The sequence below is a fragment of the Scomber japonicus genome, chromosome 24 (assembly GCF_027409825.1).
Source record: "Scomber japonicus isolate fScoJap1 chromosome 24, fScoJap1.pri, whole genome shotgun sequence".
Lineage (NCBI taxonomy): Eukaryota > Metazoa > Chordata > Actinopteri > Scombriformes > Scombridae > Scomber > Scomber japonicus.
Window position 1 is genome coordinate 7,438,678 of NC_070601.1, and position 19,987 is coordinate 7,458,664.

At 39.5% G+C, this 19,987-nt stretch overlaps 1 protein-coding gene across 1 annotated transcript in view; it reads right to left on the bottom strand.

Annotated features, from left to right (window-relative positions):
* LOC128354022 (neural cell adhesion molecule 2-like) overlaps nucleotides 1–19,987 on the bottom strand; it is a 266,523-nt gene that overhangs the window by 76,959 nt on the left and 169,577 nt on the right. The window contains exon 3 of the mRNA XM_053314269.1: nucleotides 8,253–8,327. Within this exon, the coding sequence (XP_053170244.1) occupies nucleotides 8,253–8,327 (75 nt within the window). The remainder of the gene's footprint in view (nucleotides 1–8,252; nucleotides 8,328–19,987) is intronic.

Genomic DNA, 19,987 nt, shown 5'->3' on the forward strand with positions numbered 1-19,987 from the left:
GGAAGGTCAGAGAGAAAAAGAAAGAGGGAAAGCTGATTGATGTTCACCAGGCAAGTCAAAAATCATGTTGTACTCTAGTTATTTTTCACATTTACATTTCTTGCTTTCATTCATACACCCACTCACAACTGGGATCTATCCAGAAAGGTATCAGTACTGTTGAATACGTTTAAATGCCCGAGGACATGCATCTCCTGTGCAGCAGACTGCTACTTGTTGACTTCAAGCAGCTTTATGTATTTTCCAAATTACTCCAGCAACCTTGCAGTCCAAAGATTATTTTTATAAATACTAAATTTCCCAAGTGTGATATTCACTTGTTACCTTTCAGCATACAGTAATATCAGTCAGTCTGAAAGCTGTTCATCCAGCAGCAGGTGTAGAAAAGCACTATATGGTTTGATATCAACTTTTGGTGTGAATAGAAGTAATAAGTCAACTTTGCAGGCTAAATGTTTTAATCTAGCGTTCTTTAGCTAGTTACATTTTGCTTTTTCAGCTTGATCAAAGTTGATAGGCATCAACTCACTGAGAGAGAAAGGCAGGAATACAACTGACCTACCTACAGTATAAGGCAACCTCTCCACAAACTGATTTATTTTTAAGATTTTGTCAGGCTCATATTAAAGAAAATATTTAAGCAAAATAACTTTGAGTCCAATTCAGCCAGTCAAAAATTTCCAGAATCTGAAGTTTGAGGCACCTTTTGTATAAATACCGTGCTTAAAATCAGCACAGGGGAAAAAAATGCACGCTTCAGTTATGCCTGACTGCATTAAAGGATTTTATTGATTTCTGTCTGCAAACCCTTTTTGGACACATACACTGCTGCCAGTGAATACATTTTTTGTTTTCCTGATATATTTTTAACATGTCAGTACTGTCAGTACATAGCATTGCTTCGGTCTGCTGAACAGCTGAAGACCATCCAGCACTGTCGTTGGAAATTGTCAAGGGAACAGAAATTATATGATTATGTTATAATCTTGGATTTACATAGCTAATAAGCCTGTAAAGGAATAGGGACATATGTAGCCTGTAAATTCCACTCCCATTTCCAAGAATATACAATATATACATGTATAGAAACCCACAGAAACAAATGGTAGGCCTGATCAAAAGCTATGATGTACCCTGATTAAAATGGTATCCATATGTAGCCTGTGAAACATAAACTCATCTGGCTACTAGTGATGATGGCACCATCTGCAAGCAGCAGGTGCCCTTTGCCTGTAAATCCTGCTGATAAAAGTGTCAGTGTGGAGGGCCATTACTTGCCCTATCAATCAGCCAAAGCCTCGAACACTAGAGGATATGGACAGAGATTTGTCCAGTCCCTTAGAGACACATCGCTGGATTTAATTAAGGAAACAAAAGGAAACAGGAGTGTCAAATTGAAGCAACACAAGTTTGTGACCCAAGTGTTTAGGAAAATGTTAACCCCAGAGCAAACGAGCAGGAAGCAGGCAGTTTTGATGCTCTCTCTTCCTTCAGCATCTATCAGCAAGATGCCCTTAAGCAAAGCTTTTAACCTCCAGCCGTCAGGCAGCCAGCAGCACACGGTTGTTACAGTTCATCTCAACAGTTCCAAGGTGTACTAAATACAGAAGACACTTTTACTCGTCAAAGCATGGTGGCCAAGTTACATATAGGTGAGCCAGTTCCATAGCTGATTATTATTTACACCTGCTTTTCCTGCTTTGACAAGACAAGATGTCTACTGTGAAAATGATCCATCGTAAAGAGACGGCATGGTGTGGGCCGGGCACGATTTAGCTGACAAACAGCATGTGTGTCCAGAATGTACAGTCGTAATGCAAAATTTATGTTAATAGTGTCTAACATCAATATAATGATCTCTCAGTTTGATAGTGCACTGGCATATAAAGACAAATGATTACAAATTAGCTGATTTGTCTCCGGTCTCACTTTGCGTCATAGAAAGACATGCAGACTCCAACTCACTACCCAGCATGCTAACGCTGATCATCATCACATTGTTTCCAGCAGCCATCAGCATGACATTCTTGGCATGAGTTTCTGCTGCTCGTTAGTTTCGAGGCCAACAAATCTGATGAGGCAATCAAGCACAAGCATTGCTGAAATCATATTACAGTACAAGCGACCCCCCTCCTCCCCTCTCCCCTCTCTGCTTTCCTTAACTCATGGCTTCCCTCTGGAGCCTTGTGGTTCACGTGGGTACTTGCGAGGAGCAGACAGGCGTCTTTTTATACCTGTTAGCATTACAACGTTATCACCTCTTACCATTTTACAGTCTGTTGACAACAGAGACAGCTATGTTAAAGTTGATGCAGCTAGCATGGTGACAGGCCATTTGCTTCACAGATGATCTGAGAAGACAGGACTGTGTACCATGCTGCCCTGTTTTTCACGCTTAGCCTTGCTTCCGTTTGTGTCTATACAACTGTAGCGGATGGAAATTTATGTCAGAACATTGTAGAAATCTGCATAAGCTCTGGCATTATTGATTCTTGCACAGTGAATGGCTCCTCTAAAGGTAGTGTCAGATCAGTTTTCTAGGTGCTAGTCAGCTGATAACCATGTTAAGCATACATGGAGATAAAACTTTAAAGGACACGCTTCAAAGCTTTGTATCTGGAAGGTGTCTCACACCAAGTTTATGACCCTACTAAGCAATGAGGGAGCAATATAAAGCAACTGAAATATTGAAACAATCTCAGCCTCCTGCACAAGGCAGATTATTGACTAGACGTCCCCCTTGGCGCCAAAATTAGCTGAGTGCAAGCCGAAACACACCCAGGTCCCCGTAGTAGCTGGCACTGGAGCCATAGTAGTAATTGATTTACGTCTCCAGGGGAGAAGATAGCAGGGGAGAAACAAGGGCTGAGCAGAAAAGGAAGGAGGAGAGCATCTCACTGGTCAGCATGATGTCAAAATTACAAGTCATATCTTTTTGTCTCTGTCTTCTCTGTAATGTCTTGCCCATGTGTAAACCACTGGGACAAGTTATGTCATAAAGCCAGCCGTACTCTCGTTAGACATCTGACGAAACCCTCATAATAACTCTTGGATCCTGTTTCACTATTGAGGCTGCATCTGAAGCCGTCTCTGGTTTGTTTCAGTAGCCAACAGTTGTTCTGGCTCTGTGCCACTGGGGAGGTTAAACACACACCTAAACACTTGTTTATCCACCTCCATGTTTGTCATGAGCCATGAGCCCAGGTTCACTTGATCTGACTGGAAACCCATCAGATAAAGCTTTTGTGATTTTGAATGTTTTTCCCAACATTGGCTCAAATTGGTCATTTTAAAACTGAATGTAAACATGAATGCATGAAGAATTTTACATGTAACACAGCAAAGGTGAAAACTTTACACTTTTTAAAGAATGTGTCACCTTAACTGCTTCTGTTAGTTTGCCTTCGTAAGGTGGTGCATAAGTAACATACAGTCAGATTTATGTATACATACAGCCAGATATTATGTAAAACCCCCCAGCCTATTAAGTGCACTCATGTAATAACAGCTAAATAGTATAACAGTGTAACATACACTGCATATTTGTACAATGCCAATTTTCATACTAGACTTTACATCGTAATGATGTTGTGGACAGGTATATTGTTGGAGAAGCTGCCCGTATCTCTCATTGAATGCATTCATCATAGAAACATCCATGACCTTTCCCCTGGACTATGACGGAAACAAAGAACAAATGTGGCCAAGGTGCAAGGTGACACAAGCACAAATGCAGTTTTTCTCTCCTACTAGCAGACAGTCAACCATTTTCTAAAGATAATCTCTCCAGCCATCCCCTCCCTCCAGCTTTGCAGCTCAGTTCACCTGTTCTTTCTCTCTGCCTCTCAAATGCTGTTTTCCCTTTTCTCTACCTTATTATTCTTATTCTTGTGCTGTAGCGAGAGGTGATGAATAAAAGTTAATTTGGCTGAAGGGACGCCGATCACATTTTTCTCTAAAAGCAAGAATGTATGAATAGACGGCACATTTCTCATCACTATGAGAATTAAACATAAAAGCTGTTTTGAAAAATGAATACTTGGAACATTTAGAGGTCATTTGACTGGCATGTATAATTGTATAATGTTTGTACATTACAAATATATGGCGAAAAGTGCCCAACCACACTGAATCCACTGGTTTCTGTGTTCAGTATTCATCAGTGGATTTGCCCAGTTTTCATGGAATTAATGAATGAATCAAAATGTATTAATGTGCTGTGTATATAATTGTATACAGCCTCCATGGTCTTACTAGACACCATAAATTCAAACAAGCTAGGACAAGAGTACAGTGTTTATATTGTTAAACATTACAAACAGAAAAGCATATTTCCTTCAGATCTACCTTTAGGTCTTCTGACTATTAGTGAGTCTTACCTTATTTTCCAGGCTTTTGAGATAAGGTTAGCCAACTTAAACGCATTACACTTTACAGAGCCATTCCAGTTTTTGCTCATCTGAACACTATGGTATTGCAGGGTTTTGTTGAGCAATTTCATGATACAGTAACTCCCTTAAGTCATCATAATTTGTACAGTACAACAGAAAATGGGGCTCATTTTCCACTTCACCCAAATCATCCAGCTCACAGCCTGTTTTCCTCTAGAAAATGTTTGAATCTACCAACCTCACTGATCAGAGGAAGAATACCAGCTCTCGAGATCTTGGATATGGTTTACCTTCTCGATGAACGATATGCAACATATAATTTAAGGCTGAAATTCTGTTTTATATGTGTCCTTTATTTTGGCTTTGACAAAACACTTTCAAACCATTTTTCTTCCAATTTCAGTGGAAGCTTATTTTTGACGGGGTTAACATTAAAGCACACATTACTCCCCTAGAAATACAGCGTATCCACCTCCTCAAAACCGATGGAGAACTGCGTGATTTGCTCCACATAAACACTTTCATATTTATTCTGTCCTCTGCCATTTTGATTAGATGGTTCCACAAGCTGATCATTTCACATTTTCGTTGTACAGACCCTGCTACCCAGCCTATGTTTCCCTGAATTGCTGGAATTGTACAAAATCTATGAACCCCCAGAAAATGTTGTATAGCTCTATTCAGTATAATGTTTACAGTTTTAGATTCTTTATACCCCCACACCCCTGCAGTATGGGAGAGATACATGCAGAGTAAAGTTTGGCCTATGTAGAATAGCCAAGATCATTACATACTTTCAGTTTGTAATTAATTGATCCCCAAGCTCTCCCAGCATAGTCAACAAGGGACCCAATTATCTCAAAAGTCATAAATTCATCAAGACCCAAGTATTTAAATGCACACACATATTATAAAACTACCGTTCTTTGTGTTCCCTTTTCCATATCTTTCTTTCTGGAATGCATTATTTGTGTTTTGCTCTAACTACCACAAACTAAACCATATTTAACATATTCTGTTGGTCACCCCCAAAAGGTGGATCAAACTTGGGCAAGTATACAAGGTCTGGATTGCTACCATTCACCCCACTTCCATAAATTGAAAGTCAACAAAACATGTTAAAGTGGGTTTGCCTTTTGGGACTCTAGTCTAATAATAGTTATTACTGGATCTATATGATTAATACAGGCTAATTTCTTTCTAAATCCATTTCGCTCACCAACAAGATGCTGTCCCATTTCTATGCTGTGTAAGCCTATTGTTCAGTGTATTAGCACACAATTTGTCATTTTATTACCACTATAATTGAGGGATATTCTTTGGAACAGACCTTTATAATAGACTAATACTGAAGTGATGAGATTATACCATGTTCAAAGCATGTCTTGACAAGATAAAAGAGAACCATTTGGGATACCTTCCAGCAGAGGTGCACATAGTTCATTCTTGAGCTTGAAAACATCAGCTGAAATAATCTCACCTTAAGGCATTGTGGACAAGCAGTCTTTTAAGTGCTGCGATAACAATATTTTTGTTCATTTCAATTCATTTTAAAAGCCCCTGCAACTTTGAAATCTATATATTACCTCATTTGCAAAACTGCAATTGTACTTTCAAGTACACTAAAGTTTAAAGAGAGTTTAACACAATTTGGTTACATCCTGTCATGAATCAGGAAAAATGTGTACTTAATTTTGAAATAGACAGGGCACATAGGAAAAATATGCTTCTTAAAAGTCCTGAAAACATTTTTCTCAATCTCCTTTTTATTATGAGAAATGAAGCTGAATATGAGCATACAATGTTCTGTGTGTTGGGGGGCTGTGTGGGAGAAAAAGTGATACCACATACTTCTGAGCACAGTTAAATCAATGTCAATCGAATCTGACTAAACCCCAATCACACAGTGCTGATGAAGGAGATGATGTTAGACTGTTAAACTCAATGATATTGAAACATTTTCCAGTTGTTAACTTTGACTGTTGCATATTACATCATGAATATTTAAGGTTATAGATAAATACTAGAAAACTATTTCAAAAACAAGGGGGTTTGAAGGGTTTAAAGGAAAGGAATTTTTAGAGAAGACAAAAAAGGAGCTGGAACTGGATTTCTTTCCTCCAAGCTAAAAGGACAACCTACATTGGACCTCATATTAACCTAAAAAAAATGTGATTAAATAATTTAATACATAAAAGGTGTGTTGTCTTGGAGAGAAAAATAATGTGTTCTATCATTTTTCCCTCCTGCCAATTATTCCAGACAAACTTTTGAAACAAGAAAGATCTGTATTGAACGAGTGAATTGATTTCACCCAGATTCCTTTCTTTCATGAGCAACACAATCACCTCTCTGTTCCGCTGCTCCTAACAAACAGCTCAAACCCATGAATGGACATACAAAACAATCGCCTTCTGTTCCTTTTCTGTGCACTAATCCATATTTATGTAGGCCTGATCCGTGCAATGGGAAAAGTCACTTAAAAGACTGATTCTTCAAAGGAGCCATATATTGCTCATTTCCAGCACTATATTATCATTTTTGGGCTTACAATAGGTTTGCATGATTTACAGTACAATAATTTATTTATCACATACAGTACTGACCCTTTATGCACCCCCTCAGTTCAGCCTCTGTCTCTGCCCGCCCTCCCAATGACCCCGATTGCCCAGCTTTCCAGTAGCCTGCCGAGGATGACCACCAATGCAAACCCAACATATCCTGCTTTACGTCTTCATATTAAAAGTTTTTAAATGAATACATAATGTGATGTGTTGATGAAGACCTGCAGACAACAAGCACACCTTCAACACCTTGACTCGAGTCATGGCTTGGCGTGATAACCCCAAAAACAATGAAAAAATGCACTGAACAATGCACAATGTTCATGGAGTGGAGCACTGAACTCTCAGGCTGTGTGGGGAGCAGATGACCATATAAAGAAATCCATCACAAGATGATGTCACCTCTAGCTGAAAGTAGAAAAAAACACTGAACACTGAGCGTTAAGAGCAGTCTAAAGCCACTGCTTTTAACTCACAGTGATTACTTCTACATGTGTTTAGCTCCTTATTTGACACATTGGCCAATTTTAACGTGAACATTCAAAACTGTAACATTGTATAAATAACTAAAAGTAAGGAAAAGCATAATAGGCTTCCTTTAAGGCCTCTGACTCGTCTATTATGACTGACCGTCGAGTAAAATGGTAACACAAACACTTTGTGGATGGTGGCTTGTTATCTCACACTTCCAACACTTTTTTACCTTAAAGCTTTTTCCATTCTTCTCTGCTCTGTCATTTCAACTTTTTCACATTGAAAGCTTTTACCTTTGCGTTTCAGTCTCTGCCCATTTTTTTCCATCCACCTCTACTTTTCTATCTCCCATTATGTCCTCCTCAGCACATGTTAGACCTCCACGTCCCCCTGACGCTCCTCCCAGTGTGTATGCTCTCTTGGCTGTTAGCGCCACGCTGAGTGGGTTGGCAGGAGAGAAGAAGCAGCCAGCAGGAGGCGGGCCGGGCCTGCCAGTGTGTGTTGCTACCCTACTGAGACACTGGCACCGGCATCAGGTTTTCTGCTATGGAGTGTTGATATACCATTCAGAGAGGACAATGAGAAGGAGGAGCGAGAGGGGTGGGGGGTGTCCCCTGTGAGGATCTAGTCACCGTTGGGTCAAAGAGTCAGTCACCATATGGATAGCATGGACTGTGTTGTGTTCACTGTCATACAATAAACAAACAGGCTTCACAAGAAGTGATGTAAGACCCCCCAGTGTATCTCTGACCTGCCTCCAAACACACATTCAGTAAATACACATAAAACACATACAGTAATTGTAGTAAGGGGGTGTTTCTACCTGTGCAGATGAAGAACTTGGACTCTCCAACACTTAACTCCACTTTGTTCAAGGATATGGACACCTGCAGGGCGGCTATAATGGAGAAAGAAACAAAGAAAGACAAACCACACAGAAAAAGAGGAAATCAATTAGTTATTACAGTCAGAAGAATGCAAAACAAAAAGGATTTTCATCATTTGTTGACTAGATAGTCATACAAATACAAAATTACAATCAAAAAGCACATTTATGTCTTTGTACAAAAAAGTTTATATTATTTGAGGACACATTTCTATTGTATGTGACTATTTCCTATATTTATGTGTAAAACTGTAAAAGGCTTACATGAAAATATCCCTATATAAATAAGATAGGTCTTAGAAATAACACACAGGGAAGCTATTGCTAGTATAAGACATATTGTCCCTGCTGAATAGAGCAATTTATACCTATATATACAGTATATATATGTAGTTTTTTTATCCAAACTTTAACTGCTTCAAAGTTACTGTTCAACACAACAACAGAGCTATTTCTCCATACAAAGCTCAGAGACAGATTGGTTTGATACCTTCTATTAGGCATATAGCTGTTTGTGACAAGCTTGTCAGTCAGTTTCACAATGAAAGGGATCCTTTCAGCTCCAGATAATGCTATTTCCAGCTATCACTCTCCACAGTGCTACTGTATATTCACTGAACAACAGTGGGATGGAAATATAAGAAGCCAAGCAATAGCAGAGATGGGCAAATTATCCAATCGTGATGGTATTTTCCTTTGGTGACAAATTGTCATGCAAGGCTCTTTACATCCAAAATAATAAAAAAATACAGCCTACCAGTTTCTAGCATAGAGAAAAGCTGACTGGGATTGTCTGTGATTGCCTATTGTAAACGCCACTATAACACTACACAATGGGGGCTGTGGTGGAGGCTTTGTAAGGATGAAGGGAAAGGTAGTGAGTGTGTGGCCTGATCTTGGCTGGCATTAATTTGTCAAATGACAGGAAGGAAGAAGAATGCAAGGGAGGAGTTGTAGCCAGGAAGACAATCAGACAGAGAAAAAGGAGTATTTGAATGGCTAACACAGCGAGGCGGAGCTGCGGATGTGTCTGGGTGTCTAATGTGATGGATAATGATTGGCAACTCAGCAGGGAGAGGGTCATTTTTAGGCCAGATCCTCTCGATGCAGGGGTAGTCTTGCCTCATCCCTTAGTGAAGTGAGATATTTGATGAGCCTGTCATATCTGAACTCCTCATTCTCAGCCCTTAGAGCAGCAAGTCTAGTTAGGATCAAACTCTAACCTCACACACGCTCATATAAACTCTCATAAAAGGCTGAATAATACTCTAATAGATGTTAATTCTCTACAACGCAGGAAACTTAACAGTGGGACTCAGAGCGCTTGTCAATAATTGAGGAAATGATGAAATGATTATCTTCATTTTCTCAGGGGGGAGATGGATGTAGCCAGCAGCATCAGCACCACACTAAAGCAGCTCACCAGCACTTATCACTGGGAGCCATCTGCTATGAATTGAGGCTGCCTATAGATGGCAGTAGAGGGGCATTGCCACCTTCACCTGAAGAGGCAACATGATGAGGTTCAGGAGCTGCTTTATTGATGCATTTGATCATTTCTGCTGTCTTGCTTGACTGTCATGGCGTCAGTAACAGAAACTCTGACACACTCTGCACCAGTATGCTAATGCAGGACACATTTATATCTTCATTCATCAAAACATACAGTGAATTTATTGTTCAGCCTCATATGTTTTATCAACTGGCAGACTCACTCACAGTCTCTCTCAAGCAATGTATCAATAGATATAGTGCTATATGCTAATTTATACTTTTTATACTCCATGTACAAGAAACCAATTTACATTCATATTGACTTGATATAAGATTTTCTTGAAAGAGGTCAAATTAAACTGCAACACTGAAATGTTACTGCAGAAACTTCACAAAGGAAAAAAAGGTGCTACTTGTGTTGTTTGCAGCAGCTCACAAACTCAAAAAATAAGCAATTTCTTTTACATAGATAGGATAGATACTCACATTTTCAAATCTGTCTTAAAACAACAGTCAGGTGCCCAAATAAAACAAATTTGTTCACTGTAGTCACTCCTCATGTTCATACTGACCTTTAGACAATCCTCTCCAAATGCATTTACAGTGCAAGTGGTGGGGGACCAAATCCTCTTTTTGAGCAAAAACATATCTAAAAGTTTATCTGAAGATAATATGAGGCTGCAGCAGTCTGAGTTAGTCACATAAAGTGGATGTTTCCCACAGTTACAGTCTTTTTAGTGAGAAATTCCCACTGTGTCGTGACAGAGTGTTTTCATGTTCAGCTGCAGCAGAAGGATTGTGGCAAAAAGAGGAAATTTTGGCACTAAGAAGAGTAACTTTGAAAGATATTCCCTTGATTTGACTAATTTGGATGGCTGAGGCTTCATATTAACTTCAGATAAATCTTTAAATCCCCTATTACTTACACTGGAAGTGCATTATGAAGGAATCTTAACAACCAGTATGAACAGGAAGGATGATTACAGCAAGAAAAAACATCTTTGAGTGTTTTAGGACAGATTTGAAACATGTATCCTTCCTTCCTGAAGCTTATCCTTCAATTTTATAATTGTTTAGGATGCATGCATTAATCTTTAAAATCTATGGATAATTCCTATGTTATATAAATTTGGGACATGACTGCTATGTGCTACACACAAACACACGCACATGCTCACACACGTTTTTTCAAATGAATGCAAATACTATTCTAGGGTTGATTAATCATGTCTATTTAACCTGGTGCCCTTCCACACTGCCTGCCTCTGACTTAAGGCAGATTCCAATCAGCGCTTCAAGTAGTTTAAAGGTTTTCAATTATTAATTGATTCTGTCTGTTCATGCTGTATGTGTGATTGATCATGCATTAAGTTGCCCACAAAACCCGGCAGGCAAAATAAATAAATAAATAAATAAATGAATACTGGCCCGAGCTTTTCTGAGCTGCCAGAATCATCGGTGTGAATCATATAATTAAGTTCAACCTGGAAAATGTAACCCTTCTGTTGGCATTTTTAAGCTGAAACACACAACAGTCCCCACAGCAAACACACATTGACATTTTAATGAGAATGCTGACTAGATTTGAAATATGACACGGGAGAATTTGTTTATTCAACACTGTCTCGCCTTGTGGGGACAAAAGGAGACATGCTAATTATATCAATTTTCAGGAATGGAATGTTTTCGCCTGCGTTCACCTGCTTATTACAGAGCTTGGGTCAATATGTTATGAGCCTGGTAGCAATTATCAGCTCCAATTATTAGCTCCTCCGAGAAGCGTTGCAGACAAGCAAAATAAGACAACAAACAAAACCATTGATTGCCATTTGTAATGTGTCTGAGATGCTCGATACCATACATAACGCATTGCTCGCCTAACGGCAAGGAGACATGAATTATTCCAGCATCAATTATGAAATATAAGGTCAAAGACGCAAGTTGGAGAAGGAGGATTTTGTCCAGAAAAGTTGCTGGTTCCCACCCTCCCACCGGCTGAGGTTGCTGTTGATGGAATGTTCTCTCATCTCCCTCATTTAAGCCCCAATTATTTCTGTGAACTAATTTCAAACCTCAGCTTTTTAAGTGCAAATCCAAGTCATCAGCTTAAGGCGAGAATATGTTTTTGGAAGCATAAACAACACAATCATCCTGTGACAAATAAAAAGTTGAATTTTATTTGTAACAGGATGACCCAACCCAACAAAACCCAACATTATTTATCTCATTTTACTCATGCTTTGCTGCTACAACCTTAATTCACCTTCGTCCTCTGGGCTAATTGGCAGTGCTAGGAAATCCACTTTGAAACTGACACTCGTGAAACTACAAACTGGAAGAAGTTCAGCCACAGCAATGCTACAGTATGCTATTATTTTTACTAAAAGTAGTAACACACACTGCTAGCCACTCAGAAAAACAGTTTACTGAGGCTATTTCATATGAAGAAACATTTTGGTGACTCAGATACTCATATGCTGCATCTTTTGTGACAAGTCTGCAGCTATTAAATACATTTCCTTTGGCATCCATGGCTGTCCAGTTCTGCAAAAACAGCATAAAGTTTGCAGTTTACTGATATCATGTCACATCCCTTTTGGTACTGAAGGTCAAATTCACCTCTTGCTGCCATCTGAAGCCACCTCAGGATGCTTTTATTTCTTAAAACTCACTAGTTCAAAATGTCCTGAAACAACGCCAAACCTTTACATTGCTCATATGGAGGTCAGTTAAGGACAACAGCAGAGTATAGGTGCTGACAGAGCGGGCCTACGACAGTGTGCAAAACTCGCCAGCGGCTAAGTCAGTGTGACTAAATCTATAGTAGACGAAATTGGCCTAAACGCACCATTGCATTTAGCAGTAGGCTAAACCCAAAGTTTGATTGACAGAGTGCAGAGCGTCCAATCAGAGAGAAGGATGCAACTCTGTAATCCCGTACTCAATAAAAAGTCGCATTAAAGCCATGACCAAATAAAATGAATAGCAGAGAGCATGCCTTTGTGTGTTTATGTGTTTTGGACATGTACGATGTATATTTTTATTTCTGTGAGCATATGAGTGGGTGGCTGGGAGGATGTGTGTGTGTGTGGGTGTGTGTTTTTTCCTGTGTGTATGTGTGTAAATGTATTAAGCACACAGAGCAGATAGGCCCTGAGGCAAAACAATGCTCTGCTTTAATTGTCTGTGATTCTGTGGGGGAGTTGAAGGGTATTCTTCCCTTGAACCACAGAGACAAGAGTGAAGGGGGTAAAGTAGTGGGTAGAGCAAGAGAAGAAGAAGGAAGAAGATACTAATACTAATTACAGTGTTTTGTATTCACCAATCCTGTGTGTCTTATGCATTTCTTCAAATGTGTTAGCAGAGGCAGAAAAAAGGATTTCCAGAAAGAAATTAGCTTCAAAAACACTGAACAGTCAGCATTCTTCAAAGCTGCAAAGACTATCAGGTGAGCAGTGGCAACAAAGTACAGAGGGATGTCACTGAGTTTCTTTGTTAAAGGAAAATTACAGTTTATTAAAAGTAGGGTTTTATTATAGCCATCACATCAGTTGGTCGTGGTAACACTGCACTCAACAAATTCAAGTAAAGGTAATATAATTTATGCAGCCAATTATCAAAATTTTGCCTCAAATGACTTTACAATATGTATAACATACAGTACACACCCTCTATTCATAGTCGCTCAGGTAAGTTAACAAGGAGAAAACACAGGAAGATCAATGAGGAACCCGTCTTCCAGGATGGACAGACATGCAAGTGTCACTTTTGCAAATTAGACATAAATGACAACAGGTTGCCATAAACCTCCTTAGTACCGACTGTCATATTCCTGTGCTGACATCACTGCCACAAAGTCATGTTGGGCAAGAAACAAGCACTCAGATGATCAAACAACTTTTAAACAAGCAGTTAAAGGATATGGCTTTCTCTATAATCTTTTATTGTCAACAACTCTCATGTGCTGGGTCAAACAATAATGAGTTGATTTAATTACAAGTATTGTGTTTTTATTCCTCTGTCATCCACAAACTCATAAACAAGTTCCTTTATAGCCATGTCACCATGTATCCCGCATCTCAGTAAAAACAATGATGTCGTTACCAACAGTAATGGTGATCACAACTGTGAAATTAGTACCTATTATGTATGAAACCAGATTTCTTGTTTGGTTCAACTTCTTAATCTCACTGATTAAACCATTCATTTACATGTAACTATTGGTTTTAAAAGACATGGGGACATATATATTACTAGTTCCTGTACACAAACTGTACATCAGTCAACATTTCTATGTAAACCAGCAGTGGACAAGATGCTGTTGTCACCAAAACTGCTGTTGAATACCCTATAATGATTCACAGTGCTGGGAAATAGAGTACATTGTATTCTGATGTAAAGCAGAAAGAGAAGAAGAGATGTGTGATGAGCCATTTGTAACGATGACCCGAGCATATGAGGCACTAAATCAGAAAAAATCATATTTGTGGGGAGTGGGAAGTAAATTACGTTTCATAGCAACAGACAATATTTCAAAATCATATTCACATTCATCTCCTCCAGAGCAGGCAGAGAGCTTTGAGGAGAAGAAGAATGTAGCAGCTTGATATTACAGTGCTGGGATGTTTGATTTCAGATAGTATAGAGAGCTCTTGTGAATTAGTCGTAGCCCTTTTTGCTTATAGATTAATCTAAACTTCTTTTGCAATCTGTCAAATCATAACTACATGTTTGCCAATCTGGCTCCCTGTGTCCCGAGTCCTATATATCTGTCTGGCTGCATAATAAGCCTCCTTTCATGCTGGAGAGGAGAGGAGAAAGTGTTGGTTCTCAGCCAACCATATCCAATCGTACCGACATACAGTATCAGGCCACATGTACAGTCGCCGACACAACCCACAGCTACCTATTATCTTCCCTCTCTCCCGCACACCTTCTCTGTATATCTCTGCTTTTTGCTCACCAACTGCTTTGCGATTCATGTCCCCTTTCTTAAGCCTCTTATGCCTCAGGCTGTGCTGGCCATGATGGACCCCTCTCTCTTTCTATTTACATCCCCAAGCCATAAACTGCAGTCATGTGCATTCACAAGTGTGCACGCACCATGCAAATTCACAGATGTCTAGTTTTACCCAGATGTGGCATCATTTTCTAATTAGTAAGGAAATACAACATGATCTTATTCAGCAGCCAGGTTTTATAATAGGTCATACAGGAATCACTGCTAAGCTGGAAAGAGAAGTTTTCAAATGACAACATCATTTATTGTAGAGCATTTGATTGGGTTAAAAAAAGGTCAATTAATGCAGAATCATCTTTTAATCTCAGGTGTTGGACTTTACAGGATGCACTGAAGCCACATTTTGACTTATATATAACAGGATATGACAAAGGTGATATCCTCTTAAATACTATTCTAATTAAAAGGCTACAAAAGGCTAAATAATGTAATTCTACTAATGAGCTATGACCTTAAATCAGAGATGGACTGGTGGCATTTCATTTGTTGAAGCAGTTTATAAAATAAGGATGTCAGGGGTTAAAAGGAAACCAAAAAGAAACTTATACCTCAATAAATGAAGGACACCTTGAGCAGTTTACCTCCTTACTTCTACTCTTCTTAACACATCTGTCCTTCATCTTGTTACTTTTCATTTACCATCCCATCATCCTCTCAACCCCTCAACCCATCATTCTTTTCAGATACAGGGATAAATGCCTATTTTACCAATGTTTTTTTTCTTTTTTTCTTACAGTAATCAGTTTAAGCAAAGCAACCCGCATCGGGAGTAAAAACGTACACCATCCGAAGGTATAAAGTTATCATCATGTCACTCTCAGAAGCTGTAAGACAGCTGTATTCCTAAATGGCCGCTCTGTCCGGCTGCGTCCACAAATCAAACACTGAACCTGTTGAAAGCCAGTCAGACAATCGAGGCTGTGTCAGAGGGCAGATGAGTTGCCAGAAAGGAAAAAGCAGAGCTCTAAGTGGCAACGCAATCATCAACCATGATAGAAATAAATGGGGAGGGGGGGGGGGGGGGGGGGGGAGTTAACGACCAGGGATCCAATTCAGTTTTCAATTGTTACCTCGCAATCAGAGCTTCTAGGTGTCAAAGGTTCTGGATAGTGCAAGGAAGCGCTTCACCAATTGGCACATTCACATGTGTAGTACAGTTTGTAACCACACAAACAGACTCACAGACAAACACAATGACCAGTATGACTTAGGTATAGTCTCATAACCCCCTTCTTCTTTATCCTTCATCCCAAAGATGATTTATACCCCATATTTCATAGAAACTGGAGCATCACACTGTGATAGAGTAAATCCCATTTACTCGGGTATTGTGTTTGTATTTATGGAAACATAAGAAAAATGGGGTCTGTAAACATAGGTGCAAGATAATGCCCTCGTCCACACTCTCTTATCCAACATAGAAAGACGCTCCATTGGAAATAATACTTGGAAATTCTTTGGCAATTTCTTCGTTATTTTCTTTTCTTTGTCTTTCTCTCTGCGCTGCTGATTCCTCTGTGTCTAATCTATTAGTTTCATTTTTTCTTATCTCTGTCGTCCTACCACTTCTGTTTTCTTGATATCTTCCCTTTTATCCCCTCTCTCCACTCTCTCCTTGAGCTTCAACCTGATCTGCATACGGTAACATCAGTGTGCAGCTGGTCCAGGGCTACAGTAACTGCGGGTATAGGATGTCACTCAGGCAGGATGATTCAATTCAATGCTTCAATTCCCATGCCGCTTTTCTCTCACAGGCCTGGAACAGGACAGGAAAATTATATGTTCTTACCATAATGTGAAAAAATGTAAAAAAAAAAAAAAAAAAAAAAAAATCTTCTTACAGTGATGAAGCTGATTCTGTCAACATGGATTGCAGTTATTTCACGTTTATCTCAGGACAGATCACCTCGTAAATCTATACATGTCAGCTTTGAATACTAATGATACGTTGATCAGGTGTAAGCTTGTAACATAAATAGAACAGAATAGCAGCGCTGACAATGTTAATGAGTCGCCTGAGTGGCTCCATTTCCAAGGATTGTAGCAGTTTCTTCTATGTATTAATAAGGTCATCCATCAAGACGAAAAGGTTCCTGTCAAATGATTAGGGTAATAAAGTCAATTAAAAAGACTGGTCTTTTATTCTGAATACAGACAAGCTAATTAAATATATATTAATAAGAGACCGCTTCTGCCACTTTGGCACCACTATGCAATGCTTCACTTCTGGACGTTTGTTTTGCAAGTGTCCTGGAGGTTCACAGGGAATGGACGCTTTTTAAAATCATAGGTTAATGTCATCGGCATACATGGTACAAAAGGCTAATCAGATACAGTAGGTGCACATTGTACTGAGCAGTGTCTAAGAGCTGGTCTGTAGGATGGTCCGCATGGCGACTGCAGCTTTTTTCCTTCATATTTTCTGGCAAACAGTCCAGCAACACATCAGTCATACCAATAATGGTCTAGAGCTGATGGAGGTGGAGTCACACTGTTTTTTCTTGGTCAAAGAGAATGCATCTAAGCAGAGGTGGGTGACAGGCTTGGTTATGATCCCTGTGAAATTCAAAATTTCCTGCCATTCAAACAAACATCACATATTGATCTTCCCGAATGGGCCGGCTGAGCTCAGCTGATTATTTCACTGGCCCTCTATAAGCACAAAGAGATGGGCGAACCCACGACTGATGGGAGGCTTTCCGCCTCTGTGGGAGGAGGTGACTCGATTGAGTTCGGTGAAGAGTGATTCAGTAATAAAACCTAAAGGCCTTGGAGGCAGTATCTGATTTCCAGGCACTGCTGAGGAAAGTCTCGTAGGTTGCGGGAGAGTGAAGGTCCAACATTTGTAAGAAGCAGACAGATGAGCAATGCAGTGTACACGCTGACATAAAAAGACTCTGACATGAGTAATCATTAACTCTTGGTGGGAAAAAAGCTTATTGGATCAAATACTGTTCATTGAAGGGTTGTAATGGCCATCTTTGAAGATAAATGGCAGTTTCAGGCCATACAAGCAAACAAGCAAATTACAAATTCAGGATGGGTGCCATGACTAGGCACATCAACTTGAAACAAGGAGAATTGTGACGGACCACCATCAGCAGAACGAGTGAAGATATGTAGGCATTTTCCCTGTTATACTTAGTAAAACATCCAGCAAGGATGAGGTTGGCTCTCCCACCAATCTGCAAGTCTTCCTCTTCACTCTCTCCACTCCCAGAAAGAAGCAGAGGCAAATAAAAATAGAAATAATCCATTTCTTTGCACTGCTGTTCTCCTCGGCTAGCGGTTTGTGTGGGAATAATGTTATTTATAAACATTTTCACAACATACAAATCCCTATATGCATGATTCTGGCTAGCTAGTGTTAGACAGTCACTGCAACAGAACAGTGTGTGGTGATAGATTCATGCTGGTTGTCATGCTGGTTGTCACACTGGGAGCAAAATCAGTTCAGCTACAGTACAGTATGTATTTGTGCAAGGCATGTGATTTGTAATTTTGTGGATGATGTAGTTGTCTCTAGCTGTGTAAGAGAACAGAAGCAGAATGAAGTTGCTGACCTTATGATCAACCTTCACATCAAAGTTACTACATTTTCCAGGCTGCAATAAATACACTTTTAGAGGCTTAATTAAGGTTGCACTTTGGTCTTTTTTTGTCACACAGGGGTCCCTTGTGTGACAAAAAAGTACAGCCAAGTTCCTTAATGCGTTTGGTCCTATGTCTCCTTCCCAGAAGTTCATCTGTACTGACAACCTAAGGTTTCCACCAGGGAACAACACTGAATCCAGATTCATTTTAATAGGACAAAGAGTTAGGTGCTAGGCGTTTGTAAAGAAAGCTTCCTCTTGCGATGACAAAAGCTTTCGGTTTCTGCTTCAAACAGCGGCTCAAGCACAAGTGCTAAGTACAAAGTAAAGATTTACAGTTTTTCTGTCTCCTAGCAAGATACACACAATTGTGTTTTCATCCCCAGCTGGGAGGGACTTCATGTTCTTTGAACAGACTGTTATTTAGTCTCCGGTCAGTCTGACTCACTTTGACAATATGCAATTCTCAGAATGTCCCAAAAGCACAATTGTACATCGTCAAAAAACAATTTGACTATTTCAACATTCAAATACAAAAAAAACAAAAAAACACCTCACATGCGAACATGTGAAAGCAACATAATATTTCAATGTGACAAGGTCATTTTTTCATGCTGTAGCTTCTTCACACAAAGTGCACCAAACACTTTTTGTAACACACCAGTCGAAGCCTCAACTTGCAAAATATGTCCAATTATTTCCATCTAAAGTCAGAAAACCCTCTTGTGCCACAGACCAGAGAAAAGCATCAAAACTGATCAGCGAGGTAGCCCTGTAAGGACTGCAATCTTAATTCTTTTTTCATGCATGTTGGAGAATGAGCAAAGCAACATGTCTTTTTTTGTTTTTTGTTTCTGTGGTGAAGCGATCACTGCCGCAGGGATTAAAATGGCATAGTGGTAGGCTGATTATTCTCCTGCCACATCCTGTCAGTGGCTGTGACATAGCCATTATCTCAGGCCGGCAGATTAATTCAGTCACAAAGGAGAGGTCACTGGCTCCTGCCAGGCCTGAGAGAGGAGACTCTTGGGATTATGTGGGGGGGAGAGGGGCAAAAAAGAAACATCTTCGTCCAGCCTTTCTGCAATGAAATTCAAAGGTTTAAGGTTAACAGTCTGCCTAATTGGGAGGGTACATCCCATGACAATACCAGTGCAGACCATTAAAGCTGGAATTCCCTGTTAAATGATCTGCATTGTAAACTGAATTACACTCATTTTCTGAATTTTGCTGCTGAATGGGATAACGCTGTGAGCTCTCAATTTAAGTGTGAATTGGATTGGATTCTAAATCCCAATTATGTTGAACTGGCAATGAATACGCACCAAGAATAAGGTAGGATTGGATATGTTTATAGAATGAATCGCGTGGCTGTATGCTTTTGACATGACATTTAAATTTCACATGGCTTACATGGCTGTGAAAGTCAAGCCAAGAAATGCAATGTATAGCCTGATATTTACTGTAAATTAATATTAAATAATAGCATTGTACATTCACAAATCTACTAACAGCGGTTTGAATAGGAAGTTTTCTATTAAGGATAAGGCTAACTATGAGGGTAT